Source organism: Zonotrichia albicollis, chromosome 3 (genome assembly GCF_047830755.1).
Source record: "Zonotrichia albicollis isolate bZonAlb1 chromosome 3, bZonAlb1.hap1, whole genome shotgun sequence".
NCBI lineage: Eukaryota > Metazoa > Chordata > Aves > Passeriformes > Passerellidae > Zonotrichia > Zonotrichia albicollis.
Window position 1 is genome coordinate 80082906 of NC_133821.1, and position 21921 is coordinate 80104826.

The following is a 21921-nucleotide window of genomic DNA, read 5'->3' on the forward strand; positions in this document are numbered from 1 at the left end:
TCTAAGTAAACTCCTGAATTCTAAGAGTTCTTTAAAAATTTCATCTTTTCAGGATGAAGAAAAAATTAGGCAAAGGAGAAGGCATATGGGAGACACAAACCACTTTTGTCCAGTCAGTCTGAAAGAGAACTTTGTCCTCTACCCTGGACTCCAGGAATATGCAGCTAAATATAAAGAAAAGATTTATTACTTTTCAACTTCCGAGTACAGGGATGAATTTTTGAAGAACCCTGAGGAGTATGTGGCTCACAACGAACCACTACAAGTGAGAATCTTAAAAATTATCTAAAGCAGATAATAGCAGATTAAAATAACTACTTTACATTCCCATTTAGATTTGTTTATTATGGCTGATTTTTTTCTAAGCAAGAGTATATTAGGCAAGTTCTTGAAGCAAATAAGACCCATGACTTCCCTAGTGATTTTTAATGTAAATTTGAATTAACACATTGAATTAATGATGCAAATACAGCAGAAAAGAGAGGAAGATTAAAAAGGCTTGCAATAATCTTAAAATGGGTTTAAAAAATCACACATATTGGCAGTTTTGTGGGGTTTTTGTAACTTGAAAAAGGGTAAAGATTTACCAGACTTGTCTAATGAAGTTTCATTTCTACCTGCTGATAGTAGGGTAGTAGATTTGTTTGGTGTTTCCAGAGAGCAGGTAGTTTAGTTAGAACAGCAACAGAAAATCTGGGAACATTAAAATACAAAAGTATATAACTGTTTTTGATGGATTCTTTAATTACGATATTTTTGAAGTGAAAAACAGTAGGGGGTGGGTGCAGTGTAAACTCCAAAATGTTACTGAATATTCTGGTTTTTTTTCTATAGGCTCCTCCATTACGGGTGTGTTTACTTGGGGTTCATGGAGCTGGTAAAACTACTTGTGCACGAGAGATAACAGATAAATTAGGCATTTTCCATATTCAGTTTGAAGAATATCTACAGGAATTGATTTTACCCAAAACTAAAAGGAAAGTTGGGCCCTTTTTTGATGAAGACCATGAAGATGACCATAAAAAACTAGAGGAACTGGAAGACTTCTCTCAGACTGTAACTGAAACAGAAACAGAAAAAACCAAACAGGTATTAATAATATTTTATACATCCATACACAAAATAACCATTTTCTGGCCAGAATAGGAATTTCCTATAAAATTTTAAAATTATGTTAAATTAAATACTCGATGAAATTTGGAAATAATATTTCATGACAACATTTTATAAACATCGCAAGCATTCCTCAAAACATTTTCAAGAGTTATATGCAGGTTTTTTCTCAATATTAGAGATAGATGCTAAATCCCTAATGGAAGACCAACTGAGGGGAATAAAAAGGTCAAGATCAGAATGATAATGGGAAGGCATGATTTCCTTTAAGTGTTTATAATATGCAGATTCAGTCAAGTGCATGTGTTCCAACTGCACAGGACTTGAAAAATGTTCCCCAGTTATGTTCTTTGCATTCTCTTGTAGCAAAAGAATATAATGACTCTATCACCCTTTGGTCTGGTCATCCCTCATAAAAAAATCAGAAATATTCATCATTAGTAATAGGGTAAGCTAGTATTTTTTTAATGCAAGAGGTTTCTTAACTTGGATTTTAGTGTTTCATTGCCTATGGGCAACAGTTTCAAACCAGAAAAATAAAGCAACTCTTGGGTAGCATAAAATATGCCTTGTAGCTTAGCTGAAAAACTGTTTCAAATAGCTATATGTTCATGATACTGGTAGAATAATTAATGAATTATAATTTCCAGAAAATTAGTACTTTTTCTTAATCAGATTGACTACTGGCTTAAAATCCTTCTCAATGCAAATTCTAAACTCTGTCTCTTACAGGATGCAATTTCTCTGAAGGAGAAATTTTTACATAACTGTTTATTGGGGAGAGTATTTTCTTTTATTAGGCAATGATCTGTTGGGAGAAAAAATACACAAAGTTTTAATGCAAATGAATTCTTTAGATAGCAGTGGATATAACAAAAGCCATTTATTATGTGGAGAAGTCTCACCACACAGCGCATGAATCTTTCAAAAAAGTGAAATCTATCTCTCACCCAACAGAAATAAGGATTTATCCAACACTCAGAGATTTAGGAAGAAATGTGTTTCTGCCTCACATTTTAAGAGCCTTTTTTAGTGTGTGCTCCTGATATCTGCCAAGTTCCCTCAAGTTACTAGGCATCAAAGATCTTCAAACGCTTCCTACTACAGGATTTAAGGAAGGAGGCAGGAGAGGCAGCTACAGAGGAGGAGGCACACAGAAACCCTCAGGCACAGTATTAGGAAGATGAGCACCCAGTGGAAGTGGAAAATAATCAGGGCTCTGAATTTAATTTTATTTGTGCTCTTTTACAGCAGTAAAAAATCTAGAAAATATGAGTCTGACGCTGAAATGTGGTCTTTGCAAGTTCAGTTTAATCTGTGGCCTAGAGGTTTCTGTGTCTAACAGGAAAGCCTGGGTAAAAAATGGTAGTGCTCAAAACCAGAATAGGATCAAATTTGGGATCATTTGTGTAAACTGGACATAAACAGGTCAGTGGGTCAATGCAGGTGCTGAAAGAGCAGCCAAAGGTACATTAAAGGCCACTCTACTATCTTGAGAAGTGGAACAGGTCCCTGATAATTGAAAGGTAGTGTTCTGATGAAATAATACAAGAGCAGGTAATATTGGAAGCAAATGCTTCAGCACAGATAGAGTACAGATCAAAATCATGGATGTCAGAACAAAAATCCAGGTTTTCATTGAAATCAAAGAGGGGGTTCTTTCAAAAAGTCAGTTTCTTTTACAACTTGGTCATCACAGCCAAAAATATGGCAAGTGTTCCTAGCACTGATGCTTATAGCTGGCTCTCACTCCATTTTATTTTTTTTGCATAAATACATGTCTTACACAAAGGCATTTCTGTTATTATTTTTTCCTTGTCATCTTTATATCTGCTGGGAAGCAATCTTCAACTTAGTATTTTTTTTCCTCATACTTCTTTTAAAGTGCTTAATCTGAATAGGAATGCCACTGGACTGTCTGACTATCTTATTTTTCACTGACCCTCCAATTCTGCAGAATTTCATTAAATTCCATTGTATCATTCTCTTGGCACGAGACAGTACAAGTTTATCTGTCAAAGCTTAAGGTCAGCTATAATGTTCAAAGCAAAACCACTAAAGGCAAACAAAAATATACCGTGCAGTCTGGGAAGTTCAGCAAAAAGATATCATCCTTGTTTTAGTGCCACATCATTGACAGGTCTGGGGGGAAACCTTGTCCTTCAAATCTGTAGGGTGTTCTCTTTTTTCTACCTGGAATAGACATCTTGTGCTTGTTCTCTTTTATCTCATAGGAAAACCATTCCTACCTCTCTCTATCAGTGGTAATGTCAGTGATACATTTTTATATGTTTAACTGTTTCCTCCCACTTCACACATTTCTTTCAAGATGCCTCTGTGTTGCAAATCTGGCTACCACTTTGTCTACTTAGGCATCGTCTGTCATACAAACATCTTTAAATATATGTACTGTGTCAGGCACTAGAGAAGATATTATTCATATACACTACATTAGAGTTGTGACTTCAGCATATTCTCAAGTTCTTTTGGCTACATTATCAGAATAGATGTCAGGCATAGGAATTCTTATTCAGCTATGGCCTTTTGATATCAGACACATTTTGATTCTTGATGTATTAATTGTATAAACTAATTATGAAAACTAACTATACCATCTTTTCAATATTTTTTACCACAGTCTGTGTCAGGAAGCCATTCTATGAGAAATGCATCCTCAACCATATCAGTCTCACAGAGTTATGTATTCTGGGAAAAAACCCTAATAGTTTTCCACAGTAATTTAGTAGTTTGATTTGGCATTTGAATACTCTGCATTTGACTAGTCATTAATACTACTACTGTTGTATAGAACAATGCTGTCTGTCTGCTATCTGTTCTTCTGCCTTTACTCAATAACCTTATATATCCTTCTTCAACATATTTTTTTTTCAATCCATCCAAATATAATAGTTTCTTTCAAAAAGTGAAAAAACATTCTGATGTAGTGCAGGTAGTCTTCCAGCATGGGAACATGCATAGCCAAGTGGAAAACTGCTTGTAGGCAATTAGGAGAAACTATGCTCATTTCAGTTTCCATTCCTCTGAAATGAGCATGTGTATAATTAAATACTTAACAGTTGTGCTTGATTTTAGGTTTCATTAAAATTCATACAGCAGCAATTGCCCTAATTTTAGGGGATTACCTAAATGTATAATGTAGTATGATTCAATGAGTTTGTTTCTGCTAGTTTAAGTCAAATGAAGACAGTACCCTACTTAGCAAAAAACAATGTGTCCAGTAGATACTTTTTTCTGGTTTTGGTTGGTTGGTTGATTTTGGGTTTTGGGGTTTTTTTTTTCATTTCATCCATTTTTGGTGGATTTTCTTTACATAAAGGAAGTGGAATTAACTGATGAGGAAAGAGCAATCAAAGCAAATCTAAAGGGTAATACAGAGCTGCCTGCAGAAGTCCTTGACAAGATTGTTCCTGACTGGTGGAAGAAAGAGCCATTCCGGTAACTGTAATTAAATTCTGTCTTTCTTTAATTAATTTTAGGAAGTATATAATCTATTGTGTCCACAATTGTAAATAGCTATCACAGAGGTTATTGCAATGCTTTTGTACTTTTTATGAGTAATGGCCTGCCTGTCAGTCTTGGTTTTGTTGTATCATTTTAATTGATATGTTTCATATGCTGCACACAGAATTGGATGAAAGTATTGGGCACACCTGAATTGGATTAAATCTCCTAAATAGCTGGGTAGTTTTCATGGTCTTACAGGATAGATACGAAAACAAACCGTTTAAATTTTTATATAATTTTTGTCCTGACTACATATAGGGGACAATGGTTCTCTACACAGTGTAAAAACGGGGAAATCAGTTCTAAGAAAAAAGGAATGCACCAAGACAAAAAATTACCCAGCATTATGCATAATGTTGTATTATTATATTTTATTAAATTATAGTGTATTTTATTACATCACAATATATTACACCACTAAACTATACTGTGTTGTATTCTTCTTCCCCACAGCATCCAGGGCTATCTTTTCTTTCCTCCACTTCCACTTCTTCTAGGTTCTTTGGTTTTCTGCAATTTTACAATGTATCCTGTTAAAGCCTAAAGTAAAAGATGTGAATATTAGGTTCTTATCCATACAACATTCATCCTTACCTAACTACTTGTCTAATTCAAAATTGTAAGAGCTCAAATAAGCCATAAAGCTTTCCAGGTATAACTGACTTGTTTTTAACATATACAGGAAGATATATAATATAAATCATGCCCAATGGCCAATTTCTCACCTTATACTACAGAAGAAACATAAATCTTCAGGTACAAGCTTTCTTTGAGAGTTGTTACCAGAAAAGTGTTTGGGGCACCTTCTCTTTTTTGAGACCAGAGCCTAAGATGTATTGTTTTTAGAGTCACACAAGCAAGTCTGAGGACACAGTTAGTTTTGGGTTTTTAAGTTCTTTAAAAATATTTAGGCGTTGCACATTAAAACCCCAGAAGAAATTAATTTGTAAGTTCAGTAATTAAAATACACAACAAAATATCAATTTTACATTGTCAAAATAAACTAGCTGAAAGTATTTTTAAAATTTTGCTCCTAATATAATGCATTTAAAATGGAAGGGTTTGTGGGTTTTTCCAAAATAAATGCATGGTCATTGTGTTGCACTTTGAACTACAGTGTGTAATAATAAATATCTTATTTTCCAATTAGGTCCACAGGCTTTATACTGGATGGCTTCCCCCGTACTTTAGATGAAGCCAGCTATATGTCCGAACGAGGACTCTGTCCCGATATTGCAATTTGTATTCAAGTAGAAGAAGGTGACATTCTTAAGCGTCTTTTTCCCCCACGTCTGAAAAAATGGAAAGAAAAACAGCTTAGAAAAAAGGAATATAACAAGAAGCTGAAGGAACTAAAAGCAAAAATAAGGGTAAGTTTTCAGCCCTATGTTATTTTTTTGTTGTTGTTGTTTCTACAGGAGAGGTGTGAACACAGATTCTGAATCTCCCAAAGCTGTGAAGAGCACACAGGTATTGGAGCCAGGAGAAAAAGTGCTACACATTCACAGCATTCCTAGGCTTACTGTAGGAACCAAAAATAAGTTAGGGCTCCTTTCCTCTTCTATGCAATTAATGTATGCAGAGTTTGGGCATCTCGAAGCCCAAAAACGTAGCCGTTGTGCCAGATAAATGGCAGTCCTGGAATGTCCAGGAAAAAAGGCAAGTCAATGGAGGGAGTGAATTTGGCAATAAAAAAATCAGACAGTTCATGCACTGTGGTATTGCTGCATCCCATCTCCCTGATGCTGAGATCCCTCAGCATCTCCCACAGGCTGACTTCACTACCATGTGGGGAGTGTGTCTGTGTTCCCAACTCTGGTGCTCTGCACAGGAATGCAGTAACCCTAAGCCACATTCTCAGTGCTGTTGCAGCTGCTCTGTGTCCCATTCTAATGAAGCTGTGCCTACTGTTGAACAGGTTACAGATTGGTTGAGGTAACCTGAAGCCTCTATGCAGACATTTACAACTGGCACATGTAATATTTTCAAGGTTCCTCCCTTTGTGTAAAAGTGAGAAATACTTCACGTATAATATCAGAAAAAGTTTGAGCATAATTGCTGCAGAGCAGCTGACACACAATAAGTTAGGACAACAGAATTTGGGACAAGACTTATACAGTACCATTAATATCTCTAGACAGTCAAAGGGGAACACCACGCATTTACCACCATACTCAGTCACCCATTTGCCAAATGGGTGAAAACCACCTATAGAAACCACCAATAAATGTAGAAACTCTGTAGTTTACCAATAAACCTATTACTATATTTTCAGTGGGATAAGAATCACAGTCTTTTTTATTTCTCTAATATCAGTCTCAGAAATTTGCCTAGTAGAGAGTTATATCTGGTCTGCAACATTTCAAACTCTAGGTAGTACTTTTTAACATTAGAACCAACTGGAACAGCATTTCAGAGGGAAAGAAAAGTGTTAATTATAGGTTACATTACCAATTTTCAGAGGGGAGTTTTTATTAGGAAGTATCATCAGTCTTTTTGCATCTTTTTTTCACTAACAGAATGAGAAGATTGCCAGAAGAAGAGAAGAACTTCTGGCAGAGCAACAGAAAAAGAAGCAGGAGGTAAGAAAACCTAATAAGACAGTTTTTAAATAGAAGCATTTGAATTCATACCGTAGAATTTTCTAGAGCTTTTAGTCACAGAGTTCAGGACAATATAGAAAAGTAAAATTACAATAGATGCCAGAAACTTCAGCTTTCAAAAATAATTTTATATTATGTTTGAATTGCTTTAGAAACTAAGGATTCATGAAGATTAAACACTATTTTAAAAGATTTCTCCATATATGCTTCAATTCAGGAAAATACTTATGAATGTGTTTAAAGTATCTCATTTATAAGCATAAGAGTAGCACCACTAATTGAAATTAGGCATGTGCCTTTAAGTACACTCTCAAATCCATGGTTAATCCAGAATAGGACTGTACCAGGATTTCTGCCCAAAGTCAATTACATAATATATTTATAAATGCATTCATGTACTACTTGGATGCCCATGATATTCTGTCAGCTACACTTTCATCAAACATGCTTGTTTGTAACAAAGTCCTGTCAAACTACAATACCATGTATGAAAAAACACTCATCAAAACTGCAGTGTAGCTCTTCAGGTTTTTAAAGTACTCTTGGAACTGGTATGATGCTTCACAGTATGCACTATGCAATACTGCTGTATTTTCTTCTGAAATAAGATTCTAGAATTTACTAGATTTTTTGCATATGGTAAAGGATATTCCAAAATGAGGTTTAGTTGAATCAATGGCTTTTTTTAATTTAAAAATAAACAAGAATATCATATGTTCGTTCAAAATATCTGTATCATAGACATGAAACAACAAAATATTTTATCTTTATAGGCTTTAGCAGATAAGGATAATGACGAAGCTACTACAGAGGAGGAGGATGAAGATATTGAAGCTATACTTGCAGAAGAGTTTTTAGAAGAAGAAGAAGAGGAAGAACCAGAAGAAGAAGAAACTGAAGAAGAGGCTGTTGAGCGCATGCAAAATGAGATTTTAGAGAGGTTTGAATCAGATTTAGACGGATTACAAAGTGTGCAGGTACTGATACCACTGCTTATTTTGTTAAAATATACGATCACATGAAGAAGAATTTCCGTATTTATTTTTCACATTTAAAAATTATAGTGCCTAAAAAACTGTGCTGCTGTACTCATGATCTAAGTATGTGAACAAGATGAAGACTGTACTGAGAAGGTATAAACTTGAAAGAGTATATAATTTATACTACTGATATAGTAGAGGAAAAAAAAAGGAAGCTTTTGGGTAGACCTATTCAGTCTTGGTGTCATTGCATTTTTGATAGGTCAGTTGACACAGGCAACCAACCTAGAGAGTTGTGAATGTATGAGCAGTACTTCAAAATAAGTTTTGAGGCAAAACTCTCATTAGACACTTCTGTTTTTTAATGTAGATCCTAGTTGTTGGTAATGAAACCAAATGTAAAGAAAAAATCCAAATCTAATCTCAGTTAAGATACCAGGTGTTTGGCACCATTCCCACACCTAGTGACATAATTTTCTTGAAAACAGTGCAGTTGCCTATGGCAAGGTAACCTGATCTAACACCAGATATCTGCAACGCTAATGCCACATCTAAGGCAGTAGGTAGATCAGTAACATTTGTTTATTATCTACAAAGTACTTCACTTCAGAAGGAAACTAACCACAATTTAAAAGAAGCTCTATTCACTGACCAGAGAGAAGGTTTTCAAAACCTGATAATAATACAATATTGTAGCAGTGTGACACCTAATATAGAAGTTTAAACTTCAGTGGGTAGGAAGACCAATTCCCACCAAACTTTGCTGATTTATGTTGACTGAGAACATGCTTAGGAAATCCTTGATAGTTCACAGAAAATCTTGCCATCAGTCTTTATTAATATTAGAATCATAAATGATTGCATTTATGATTCTAATATTTCATTTTGTTTTCTTAACCAGGAAGAACTGGTTGAAAAGTTACAAATACTGCCAGTTGAGGTCAATGGAAGACGAAAGCCTCATGTTGTGTGCTACCAAATATACAAAAAGCTGAAACCCCTGGTGGAAAACCGCAGGAGCATTTTTGAGAAATGTTACCCAATAAGTTTGCCACTTGCACAGAAGATGCTAATTTACTCATATAAATTACGGAGTTCTTTTGGTCAGTGGGATCCAGTCAAGGTAATGTTCTTAAATTCCCGAAGAATGTTTTCAAGAGTTGTCACTCTTTAAAAATGCATTTCACATGAACAGGATGTTATCAGAGAGTAGCAACTAATACCAGAAATACTTAATGAAAATTACATTACTGGATCAAAATTACATGACTGAATATACAGAAAATACAGCAAGCAGTAATAATAGAATGTGTTGGTCTTTTCAGTGTTGCAGCGAATTTAAGGCTGAAAAGCATTTAGTAAAATTTGTTACACTGTCATTGGTGACATGATTAAAGGTGGCATTGAATCAGAAAGAAATGCCTAACTTAATGATACACAAAACACAAGCCAACATAGAAGGTCTTAAAACCTTACAATAGTAGTGAGAACAAACAGAAAGGATTTAGAATATGAATTTGTAAGAAGCCACACACACAACTGACCACCAAACCTAGTAGTGGCAAAAAATGTTAGATGTAACATGTAGACTCATTAGCAATAATTCTTTCTTGTCAAAATTTAAAATTTTTGAAGAGCAACAAATCTATTTCCATGGTATTTTACTAGAGATCTGGAAAATTGAGGTCAGAAAGTACTTATCACTATCCCCATGGTAGGAAATGAAATGTTCTCAGGTAATTCTTTTGGTTTAATGGTAGAAATAAAAGCTGATTGTATTGTGAGTAAATAAAAATTTAAAAGGAAGATTAGTTGAAAAAAAGTCCAGTGAACAACATACAGAAAGCACAAAGTCCCTGAAGGAAACATACTTTGGCCTTCATTTTACTATGCCAATTAATCAAACCATTTTATTCCCCTTTGTATAGTGTCATGTTGAGTTTTCACCTGTTCCAGATCACATTTCTCTCTCTGTAACCTTAGGATCAGAATCTTCATTCTTTTTCATGGCTGCATCTAATAATCTAGGTACATACTAATAGAAGTAGATATGTCTACATTTACATCATCTCCCACTGCTGAACCACAGTTTATGTGTTTAATTGTAATTAATCTCTACACCCTACTCCTTGCACTTCGTTCTGTCAGGTTTCACCAGATTTTTGTATTACATTTCTCCACTTCATTCCTTTGTTCTATACAGTGTTTTTTACCAACCAAAAAGTACAATTCAGTTAGAAAAAAGAGGTCATAGGAAATTACTGGGTAAAATAAGAGTGGTGTGCTGACAGTGAAATTGTACAAGCTGATAAAAATGAAAGGGAAATAGGATCACTTTGAGGGCATTTTAGGATAATAATAGAAATTTTAAAATTTATTACAGACTGGAAGTTTTTGAATAGAAAGGCAGATTGAGTATATTCCAGTTACTTTGAGATTAAATTTGGGGGGAGGGGAAGTAGTTATGCAACTGATTAGATAAGCAGAGAATAAACATTATGAGCTGAGTGAGGAATGGAAACAGATATGCAGTAGAACAGACTCATGAAAACCCATAAATTGAGAGCAAGCACCCTGAAATGACTTGATCCAGGAATAGGAACCTAAGGGTATGAGAAGAGTCTGGCAGAACAATGCTACACAGTAGAACAGCCCCAGCTCTAGCAGTAATAACCAGACCAACCTTACTGACTCCTTCAAAGAATAGTAACGGATTTGTGATGTATGATTTTCCTTGACAAGAAGCTGAGTTGGCTCTTCCCCATTATTTGATGTGTATGCATGTAACTTCTGTGGTTTTTTCCTTAGTGTATTTCTGTTTGCTCAATACAGAGTCAGATTTACTGGACGATTTTTGTCAGGTTGTATGCTGGAGGAAAACACTTTTATTTTAAATGCTAATTTTTCCCATCTTCCTTCTTTTCTTGAAGAAAGGTCAGTGTTACACATTACTCAGAATTACATTTCTGAGTCCCCTTAGAATAGTAAGGTGAATGCTGTCTGGGCAATTTTTCTACATACTGCTTTTCTATATTTTGTTTTAAAGCATCTTTTATTGACACTTTAAGACAGTTCTTCTAAGAAGGGCTGCAACAGGGACATGAGTAAGTTTCTCCATAGAGAAGAGTAGTGCAAGGAATTAATTTGATATTACTTCAATGACTATTTCTGCCAATTGCATCTCTTACATGTCAATGATCCATCAGCACTGCAGACTTTTTAGTGGCTGTCTGATGTGTTTGAAAAGATTTCATCAGCAGTGCATGTATTTTTCCCATAACTTTTTCAACTTATCTTGTGGTTTCTCACTTGACCATAATGCAACTATTGATATCTTTTTACATTTTCTTCATTTGTATATGACTTCTGGTGAATACAATATTCTCAGTGTATTTTCTATTGGCAGGCAGGTGAGTTTAATTCACTGAGGAATAAAATTATTCTCTTTGTTCTTTGAAAATTAAAAAAACTATTATGTTAATCTTTGACTACACTAACTTTGCAGACATAAAGTGTTATGGTACCACCTACTGGAAATATCAAGTATTCTTTCTGTCTTCAATGTTTTTTTCATCTTTTTGAACAAGAAGTGTAGGTACAGAAGTTTCTCAGATTTGAGCAAAATATTATGTCCATATATGTGAATTTTAGAATGCTTTGATGATTTGTGTCATATGGTTGGTACTCCTCTGTCAGCCTATAAAGCCACTTCTCTGGGATGGAGGAAGAAAAGGCTTTGTCAAACCTAATTAACTGATTCTCATTTTGTATATTACACAGTTAAGCCAAGGAGATGTGATCAAACCACAGCAAAGGGATGAAAGCACAGTCTTTCCAGTAATCCATCGACAATATATTTATTTCTTTTCAAGTAAAGAAAATAAAGAAACATTTATGACAAATCCCATCAAATATATTTGTCAGCCAAAACCTAAGCAATCTGTGCCAGTAAAGATTGCAATTGTGGGACTTCCAAAGTCTGGAAAAACTACAGGTATGAGCAGTTATCTATTTTTAAAAATCATTTTTTAATGACTGAAGCTGTATCTGTCCTTAGTGCTATTAAAAAAAAAATAAACCATTAATATGGTTGGTCTTCCTGCTTTTCTTGGTGGGCACAGATTCTTTCTGTAACATTCTGTGGTGTCTCATTTGACAGTCTGATAGTTATTGTTCATCTGAATTTTATCCCAGATCCTTAAGATGTTAGTGACCTGGACTTGGACTTATGCTATTTATACCCTTTGTTGTATGATTTTATAATTGTTTCTTACTTTTTTGAGTCAATATAAGCTAATGTAAAATGAAGAAATAGTCCTAGGATCAAGGATGAAGACCCCAAACTCCCCACTCCTCAGTCTGTTTTGAATATTTCTAGATTAAAAAGCGCCCAAGATTTCCATCCCTCTCCCCTCCCTTTCCTCCTCCATGACTCTGTCAATCCACACATTTCTGCTTTTTACTGGAGGAGGGAGGAAGACATTAAACTATAGTTATAGATTAGAATAGGTTGTTAGGAAGAAAAGAGACAGGTTCAAATGATCTCATATTTAGGATGAAATTTTAGCATATTTCCCATTTCCTGGATAAATGAGGTAGCTGATGGGCTGTTCTGTAAGAGGAACAGCAATGGAGGCACGTTTTCTAACACACACTAATAATATTGACTATATCTGCTGAGATTTGTTCTAAAATGCATGCTCTGTGCATAAGCCAGATTGTGATGTTACTTACCTTCAGAGTTGTGACTTGAAATGGAAATATTTTGCAGTTGCCCAGAGACTCGCGAGTGTTTATGGGTTCCTGCGCCTGTCCCTGGGAGACGCCATCCGCTTTGTGCTAAACAGCCGGCCAGAGAGCGAGCTGGCACTCAAGGTACAGTCCCACCTTCTCCAAGGACTCACCGTGCCTGATGAATTGGCCATCCAGGCTCTACATGTGGCTCTGCTAAATCACATGGATAATCCCACTGGGTAAGAGGTTTTTTGGGGTTTTGGGGGTTTCTCCAAGACATGTCAGTCTCTTCATAGGCATGGATTCCCATGTTACTGCTGTAGAACAATTTCACTAAAACACATCAGTGGTTTCTGCATTAAAAAAAAAATCTGTACAAAAGGAGATTTTTTTTTTTATTTTACAATATCTCTGGGAAATGAGACTGAAGCAGAATTTTCTGCAATTTCCAAGTAACTTTATTTCAGTACATCGAAGTAATATACTTTATGACAGTTACTTTTTTTTCAGCCAATAGGCCAGTATTTTCTACTATCTTTTGAGAACTACCATTTGGTCTCTCTTATACCAGCTCCAGAACCAACTGGGACACACCTGATTCTCTTTGATCAAGCAGGCTGTTTCAGTACTCAGGGTTTTTTTTTTGTTTTCTTAACAACTCAAGTTATTAGGAACTGAACTGAAGGAACTGAAACCAGTGAGTCTTATCACTTCATTCATAGGTAATCCTAGGCTCTTTCTCCCCCACTGAAACATCTTTGAAACTGGGCAGACTTAAAAAGCTTTATCATCAGTATTTCATGAAATTCAACTTCTCTCCTCAAAAAAGAGAACTGTTACAGAGAAAGGCAATTCTGCAATAATCTCTGAAAATTATTTGTGCTTGAGATCAGAATTCTTTCAGCTTCTCTTTGATGTTAAATCCTGGAATATTGTTTCAGTATATTTTGTTCCAGTATTTCCTAATATGTAAAAACCATTCTTCTTCAGTATGATTATAAAAACTCTTCAAATACTGTAGTAAATAATTGTACTTACCACTTTAAAAACTGCTCCTCCCAATCCATATGGAGACTTTTCATAGTTAAAAATATGTTTCAGAATGGTTCATGTGTCAGAATATTAAAGTACACCATTTTTATAACTCCCAGCCATCCACTTGCCTTTTGCCCTTTGTACATTTCCTTTTCTCATTACTATTTCTTCTTCTGCCTACTTGATTTTTTAAATTTGGTTGTAAATTCTTAGGAGTGAAGAATGTGCCTGTCAAGTAAGAGCAGTGATAACTTCATGGCATGGGTGTAGACTTTTGTCTCCATGGAAGATGTACTAGAAATATACATAGACTCCCTGGTTGATTGGAAACTCACTTCTTAGTGAGTTTCTTCAAAACTATTTTTCTGTTTCTGTTTGCATGCAGAGTTGTACTGGATGGATATCCTCTAACAAGAGCACACGTAAATCTCTTGGAATCAACTAGGATAATTCCAGTGAAAATCTTTGAATTAGATATGGATACAAAGGAAGTGTTCAGAAGAGCACTGCTGGATAAGGAAAGATCAAACCGGTAGTGATACTCCCTGATAGAATTTTTTTTATTTTCTACACAATATTGTAATATCTCTATTTATGTGCCTCAGTGCTATACCCAGAGGTTGTATCTAACCTGGAGCATAACTCAGCTGTCTCTCCACATATGAAAAACATGGGAACCAGTCCCTCTCCTTTCTAATGCTTTGATTTCCATAGAGCAGAAATAGTAAGGATGTAAGGTGTTTGGGGCATGCTCTGGCCAGGCCCTTCAGTTGCAGGACTGAGACTACAAATGTGCAATGCTGTGCACCCACTGCTTAGTTTAAGTGGTTTAATGCAACTGTACATCAAAAATGTTACCACTTCTCTCTGGTGCTGAAATTTATTTTTCATCAATTATTATTATAAAATATATTGATACTTCATCTAATAATCTCCCTTTTAAAAACTTAATCACAGTTCTTTTAAAAATATGAAACTTGTGCATATTTAGTAGTGTATAGAATTCAGGACTTCTAAGCCTTTCAGTTCAGTTCATTCCCTTCTTTGTTCTTCTGAGAAGATAAATATTCTGTTTAAAGAGCCATTGGTTGTTTTTGAGGAAGAACAGTAAGTAGTTTATAAACAGACAGAGAATGAAAAAGAACAGAACATTCACCTTAAAATTAAATTGTGTAAGAACCTGTTTCTCATTAGAGGAAGTGTTTCTAAGAAGTTCCAGATAGCTTGGAGCATTATTGCATGCCTCTTTCATTTTGTCCTTTTCTTTTTGTCTCTTTCTGTTTATCAAGTAATCAGTACAATGTTAAATTGTTTACTAAAAGACTAAAGACAATTTGCATTGCAAAAAAATTAAATCAAAGATGTGTTTTTGAAAGTATTTACTTTAAACTTAATCTTAAATACCAAACTAATTATATTTCATAGGCTCAAGTACAAATCAAGTGTGCAATATCAGGGTACCATTTAATGGGGTATTTGTAGTGTATGTCAGGTAATATGTGTTGATACATTCCAAATCCTTTGTAAAATAATTATTGAGTTGTATTTGGGACATAAATAGGAGAGGTTTTGTTCTTTGTTTTTGAACAGGACTGTCTGATCAAAGTACACTGCTTTTCAATGTAGCTGGTGGTATTCTTTAAAAGAAATTTGTATTTCTCAAATATGTTCTACAATGTCAAATAAGCAAAATTTGGTAAAACGAACTTAGAGTGAATTCTAGAATTTACTCCTGAAATTCAATTAAATTATCTAAGCCTCAGATTTAAATCACTGTTATTTTTCATTGTCTTTAGACCTCCTTATCCTGAACATGACAGCCCACAGATTCTAGCTATTAAAAATTCCTGCTATAAACAGCACATTGATGATATTAGAACTTACTATATGAAGGAACATCAGAACTGGTGTGTGATTGATGCCAGTCATAGCAAATGGAGGGTCTGGAAGACTGTTCTGCAGAAAGTTCAGTCAGTTGTTAAACAAATCCAGATATACCTGGAAAGAAGAAAAGAAGGTAAAAGAAAAACAAAGTTTCCCAGAATATTTATTTCTTTTAAAAGCTGCAATTTACTATGTACATTGAAAATTTCACCTTTCTGTGGATGAGGCTAATTCTTGGCCACATACATACCCTTAAATTCTTCAATCTCATCTGCAGAGATCTTGAAGAGATCTCTTGAAAAGAGTGAAGGCAAAGCCAACTACAGGGCAGTCTGAGGCCATCTTCCCAAGAACAGGGTAACACAAGTCTGCTAAAGGAAGTCAGAGTCCTTGGTCCGTGGTAGATCTGGCATCACTGGGTGGTAAATCACAAAGAGTACCCCAAAGGTACAAGGGGAACTTGCACCTTCACTTTAGTAATACTGAAGAAAGAGGAAGGGATAGAGAAGATGTTAATTTAAAACCTAGAAATAAGCTTCAATATGCCATCTGAGTTAACTTCTGTGCTTTGGGAAAAAGACCACTTTATTCTAAAATGGCATCGTTCCCACCTGACTTTTTGTCTGTCAGCACTGGTCAGGATTAAATATGCCTTTTAAACATGTCTGTACTATTTAACTAGAATTCCTCTGAAGGGCAAATATACTTCCTTATCTTTATCCACCTTTTGGGTTTAATTTTTACAGCTCTGTGGCTGCACCCATCTTAAGAACTGGAATCATAATAAAAAAATATTAAAAGACACTTAACTTTTACACATAAAGCTTGAAAAAGCATGATTTTTAAGTAATTTGGTTTTGAGATGACATTTTATTAAAGATTTTGAATGTATTTCCTCCTGATAGACTGTAGCATTTGCAAGATATGGATGAATAAAGGGAAGGCTTTCATCACACCTTGTACTCGTTTTCACCAATATAAAGACATAAAATAATGGTTGAAATGTCCCTTAGTAACACAAAGGAGTGAAACAATAAATCATAAAAAAGAAGAACAGACTAATAAGCTGAGCATGCAGAGTATCCCGCACCATTAATAATTATTATATTTCTTACATGCTAAAAAATGTTATTAAAATTAATTGGTAAAATGAGTTACAACTTCATTTTATTATCAAATTGATGTTTTAGTTCTCATTATCTCATATAAATTTCAAATTATTGCTTTCTAGACTGTAGTGTAAAATTGTTTGATGTTTCTATGTCTCTCATAAATTAAACATTATCATTAATTGCTTTCATTAACAGGAAAAGCAGCCAGCATTGCTGGTTTATGTATCACTCCCCAGGAACTGCAGGAGCAGCTGGGGGAGTGTGGACAGTACTGTCCTGTCAGCCTTGCAGACAAAGGGGAACTGGTTGACTGCTCTGTAAGCCCCTCACTGGAGTTTGCTGCAGAATTTCAGGGGCGCTATTACAGAATGGCTTCACAGGAAGAACTGAAAGTGCGTATCAAAAAAGCAGCTCAAAATGAGGGGATTATGGGAAGAGGGAACATTGTTGCTTAGATTCTTATACAGAAATAGGTAATATGCAACTTGAATTAGACCGCTGTTGTTAGCATTCAAGCTTTTGTTCTGCATACTTCTGCTATCAAATGTCCAGGCAGACAAAATACAGCACAGACACCATTAAACTAAAGCTCGTCTTACAAATTGTCACAGATCAAACATTCATTTGAAAACAATAACTTTCTCCTTTCTTTATCTGTTGTGGAGAGACTGAGTTAGAAAGTGGCTTATGACAACAGTAGATAGTGATGGATGGTGGGTGAATAGTGACTACTTCAGCTGAGAGGTGGTTGGAAAAGAAATTACCCAAGAGCAACAGCAATGCCAACACACTGTTGCATTGGAGAAAATATAGGTATCTAAAGTGTGAGCCAGTCCTCAGGAGTTTAACAGTCCTACAGTGCTTCTTTCATTATTATAAAACCTTTTTTTTTTTCCTACAGAAATTCTTGTGCAGACCTGAGATTTATGTATCATCACTGGCATCTCACCCTCTGCCACCTCCACATATGCTACCAAAGAAATTGACTGAAGCAGAAGTGAAGGACTTATTCCCTGTAAAGCCTGAAATGCAGGGATACTGTCCAGTCACTTACCTAGATGGAAAACAGAGGTATGTCACTGGAATTTTCATAATCTGAATTACAGAATATGTGTCCTATATGAATGCATTAATGAGGAAATCTTTTCAAAGTACTTTTTAATGTTGTTCAGGGTTTGGACAGGAAAAGCAATTCCAATTCTCTACATTGCACCTGTGGCTTTGGAAATCAAGATAAAATCACCTTTTAAAAGTTACATGGCTACAGGTTCTACAAGAATCTGCTTTGGCTTGGTGTCTTTCATGATGAAGATGGACAGATATAGTTTGAATTCTCTCCATCATAAGCCTTCAAAGGTTAAAAGAAATCTCCTAAATCCCTAGTAGATGCAAAACTACCTATTATGATTTTTGTAGAGATCCATAAAGCTCTACCATAAAGTGACACAGATTTCCTCAGTGTGCAAGAATTTATCATCAGAGGAGAACCATAATAGCCAATTCTATGTTATCCCTTTTTAATCTCCTGAACAAATATGATTGACATTTTAAAGCAAGGAGCTCTGAAGAAGCACTATAAAAGTTCCTTAATAAGCAGATTTTGAGGCAGAGACCCTATGAGATTTTTAACCCTGTAACTGTCCATCATGTACTGGAAACTTGGATGATCCAATTGCTGGTATTTTTTGTGGTTGCTACACTTGCTGAATTACCAGAAGGCTACCAGTAGCTCATGAATTTACTCTACACAAATTATGTTTTATGTTTTCTGTGAATTAATTATTCTTGTTCCATCTCTTCAGGTATGAAGCTTTGGTGCCTGGCAACATCGAGTATGCAGCAAAATACCAAGACAAGGTATATATTTTTGAAAGTGATGAAAAACTTCAGACGTTTATGAGGTAAATACACTAACTGCATTTTAATCTTCACCCATGTCACTGGTCATACATCTTAAAAGTGCTTACTTTATATCTGGTTAGGTTACCAGAGAAGTACGGGAATCTGAAGCTTCCCCATAAACTCCCTCCGAAAAAAGAGCCAGTGTTATTAACTACACTTCCTTTGCCTGGATACCTTGAACAGGCCAGTTTTTGTTTTTCTATTTTAAAACATGACTTTGTGATATATAACATATCCCACTCAGTTGTTGTTTTTTTTTTAATTTTTATTTTTAATGCATTTGAGTCTTATATTTATTAATGAGATTATATTAAATTGAAAATGTTTTAGTTATAATTGAGAGTAATTTTTTAAAGCTTTAAAATAACAGATGTTTGTAGCTTTAATGGAAAAAATACAAGACCGTCAGAGAGGGATAATAAGCTGCCATATTATATGATAGATTTTCTGACTTAGTTGTTTATCATATCTTGTAGGAGTACATTTTGGTTTGACTTTTAACACCAGCATAGACACAAACTTACTTGGAAAAATTTAAGAGTAGTTTGATACACTTTGACACATGAATAAATAAAAAAAATTATTCATGGTCACAGCCCTCCCTATTTTATGCTAATTTGTTATCTTCTACTATTCACCAACTTAGGATATCATCCTGTATTGTTAGATCTGCATTACAACAGGATAAGGCATTGCTCAAGATTTCTGTCTTTTAAACCTATTTTCTTTCTTTAGGGAGTTGCAACTTCTCTAATAAAAGCTCTGCATGAAGTTGGCAGCCTTAAGCCAAAGTTTCCATTCCTAAGTGTGAAAGAAACTGCTTTGCTTTTTGTCTCCTTCCATCTAAAAGGTAGTGTATAAAATGGCATGCTATAAAAATAACTAATTTTATAAATGACATAAGTCCTCTGATACAATATAGATAGCCAATTAGTGTTCATATTTGCTTTTCTTTAGAAATTCTGTTTGGGTTTTTTTCAGCCAGAGATATCAGTTGCACGTTATAATCTTTAATAGTTTGCAGTCAGCTGAACTATTGCCAGCTTTCTCAATTTCAGTGTCCTTGTCTGCAGCTCTGCTATAGCTTTGGGCTGGTTTCTAGTACTGCTGGAGATTTCTGGAGCCAGACTGACATTTCTTTCAACCCACCACTTTTGTAATTTATAAGCCAACCTGTTCACTGGGTGAACTTCACCTGGCCTTTTGTATTTTACATTTTTACTTAGTCTTTTAGATAATACCAATCTTAATTATTTTTTCAAAGCTCTTCGCATCCTGTATTTCCTCATGGAGTTTCCAGAGCCCTCCAGAATTTTCTTGAACTGTCACAGATTATTTTTTTTTTTTGCTAGCACAGCTTTTTGAAGGAAGACCATTGAACAAGGCAGGCACATGGTTAAGCCCCTGCATAAATGTACAATTCCTAAGCCACCAAACTGCCTTTATACTGTAGTTTGCTTCATTTACAAAGGCCGTTTTCATTCTATTGTTAGCATTTGGCTTTGCTAACATAAGGATGCCCATGCTAGGAATGTTTTGCTCAAAAATTGCAACATTAAATCATTATTAGTAATGGTGATGAACCAGAAGGGTTATGCAAGTGCAGAAATCTCTTCTTTTCATGCAGTGCCAAACAGTTTGACCATAGGAATCCAGGAAAACAAGTTATCTTCTTCTAGCACTGGGTAGGACTGCTTCCAGCTTTAAGATATAGCATTCCTGTACACTGACAAATCACTTGAATGTGAGAAAGAACTTCTTTCATGTGCTAGTGACCAAACACTGGAACAGATTTCCCAGGAAAGTTGTAGAGTCTTCATCAGTGGAAATATTCAAGAGCCATCTGAACACAATCCTTTGCCATGTGCTCTGGGATGACCCTGCTTGAGCAGGGTGGTTGTCCCAAATGACCCAATGTGGTCCCTTTCCAGCCTGACCCATCCTGTGATTTTGTGATTAGTTGCAAATACAGAATTATTTATTATTGTGCATCTCTTCAGAGTAGTCATGCCATTCTTGATTTAAAAAATTGATCAAAGCACCTTAAATTGTGGTCCCCTGGAAATTTCATCCTATTTCTATGTGAAGTTAGACCTTCTCATCTTCAATTAACATCATTCTCTAATCTCACATTTAAATAGGGGACAAGAAGCAGGAGTTTAGCTCCTGCTAAGGAACTAAAGCTCCTTCAGCCATACCAGACCTGGGCTATCCTCAGGATGTGCCACTTTGGGTTGTGTGCCACACTACCCTAATTTGTCACTGCCTCGAGTTTCACCAGTATCTAACAGTCTGAGAAATGAGAAGTTGACAGCAACTGGGCATGTTTGTTGTGTCTTCTTTTAGAGAAGCCTGATCCTTTTGATTGTCATAGCTATTTGGAATCAGGAACTTTCTGAAATACCAAACTTGATCTTTTTGGCTTCGTACCAACAGTCAAGGTGTTTATCTGTACCGTGGGTGAAGCTAACAGAGGTAGACTTGGTCCCTTTGAAAATTTCTGTAATGTAATTTCATAAAGTTTATAGGAGACACTAACATGCTGCTTAAATTCTTGCAGCACACAACCCCCGGAGCTCAGAGCCGGTGCGGCAGATGTACAGGAAGAAGCTGCTGCAGTTCGTGGAGCACTGCCAACTCCTCCCCTACCTGGGGACTGTCATGAGGGGCCCGTATCAGGAGCCAAGAAATCGGCCCCGTGGCTTTGATGACAGACTGCAGACTTTTTTTTCCCTGAAAGGCACTCGCCCCACTTTTGTGTGAACCTTGCATTTCCACTGATTAACACATGGAGTGTTGCCATGAGGCACCAGCATGGCTGCAACGTGGCCTGCGAATGTCACACCTTCTCAGGCCAGTTTTTTAACCATGAAATCTTAGAAATAAAATCTTTTGTCTGAAGTTGAGAGATATCAAGCTACTAGAGAGTGTGCAAAGGAAAGCTACAACCATAATGAAGGCCTTGAGGGAAGCCATATGATGAGCAGCTGAGGCCACTTGGTCTGTTCAGCCTGGGGGAGACTGAGGGGACAC

General features: G+C 35.7%; 1 protein-coding gene across 6 annotated transcripts in view; it reads left to right on the top strand.

Moving 5' to 3' along the window:
- AK9 (adenylate kinase 9) overlaps positions 1 to 21651 on the top strand; it is a 59578-nt gene extending 37927 nt beyond the window's left edge. For 2 of the 6 annotated variants that reach the window (XR_012579662.1, XR_012579663.1), the window contains exons 20-35: positions 53 to 265; positions 835 to 1089; positions 4451 to 4569; positions 5789 to 6008; positions 7158 to 7220; positions 8015 to 8218; positions 9123 to 9344; positions 12002 to 12215; positions 12993 to 13194; positions 14376 to 14522; positions 15787 to 16007; positions 17182 to 17378; positions 17888 to 18057; positions 18789 to 18887; positions 18969 to 19738; positions 21449 to 21587. Coding sequence is in view for 2 of the 6 variants with exons in the window: in XM_014265649.3 (XP_014121124.1) it covers positions 53 to 265; positions 835 to 1089; positions 4451 to 4569; positions 5789 to 6008; positions 7158 to 7220; positions 8015 to 8218; positions 9123 to 9344; positions 12002 to 12215; positions 12993 to 13194; positions 14376 to 14522; positions 15787 to 16007; positions 17182 to 17378; positions 17888 to 18057; positions 18789 to 18887; positions 18969 to 19071; positions 19624 to 19738; positions 21449 to 21651 (2967 nt within the window). In the remaining 4 variants the exon portion in view is untranslated. Of the gene's footprint in view, positions 1 to 52; positions 266 to 834; positions 1090 to 4450; positions 4570 to 5788; positions 6009 to 7157; positions 7221 to 8014; positions 8219 to 9122; positions 9345 to 12001; positions 12216 to 12992; positions 13195 to 14375; positions 14523 to 15786; positions 16008 to 17181; positions 17379 to 17887; positions 18058 to 18788; positions 18888 to 18968; positions 19739 to 21448 lie in introns of those variants that run through there. The other 4 variants (XM_014265649.3, XR_012579664.1, XM_026792216.2 and 1 more) reach the window with 4 other exon arrangements.
- Positions 21652 to 21921: the final 270 nt, after the last annotated feature.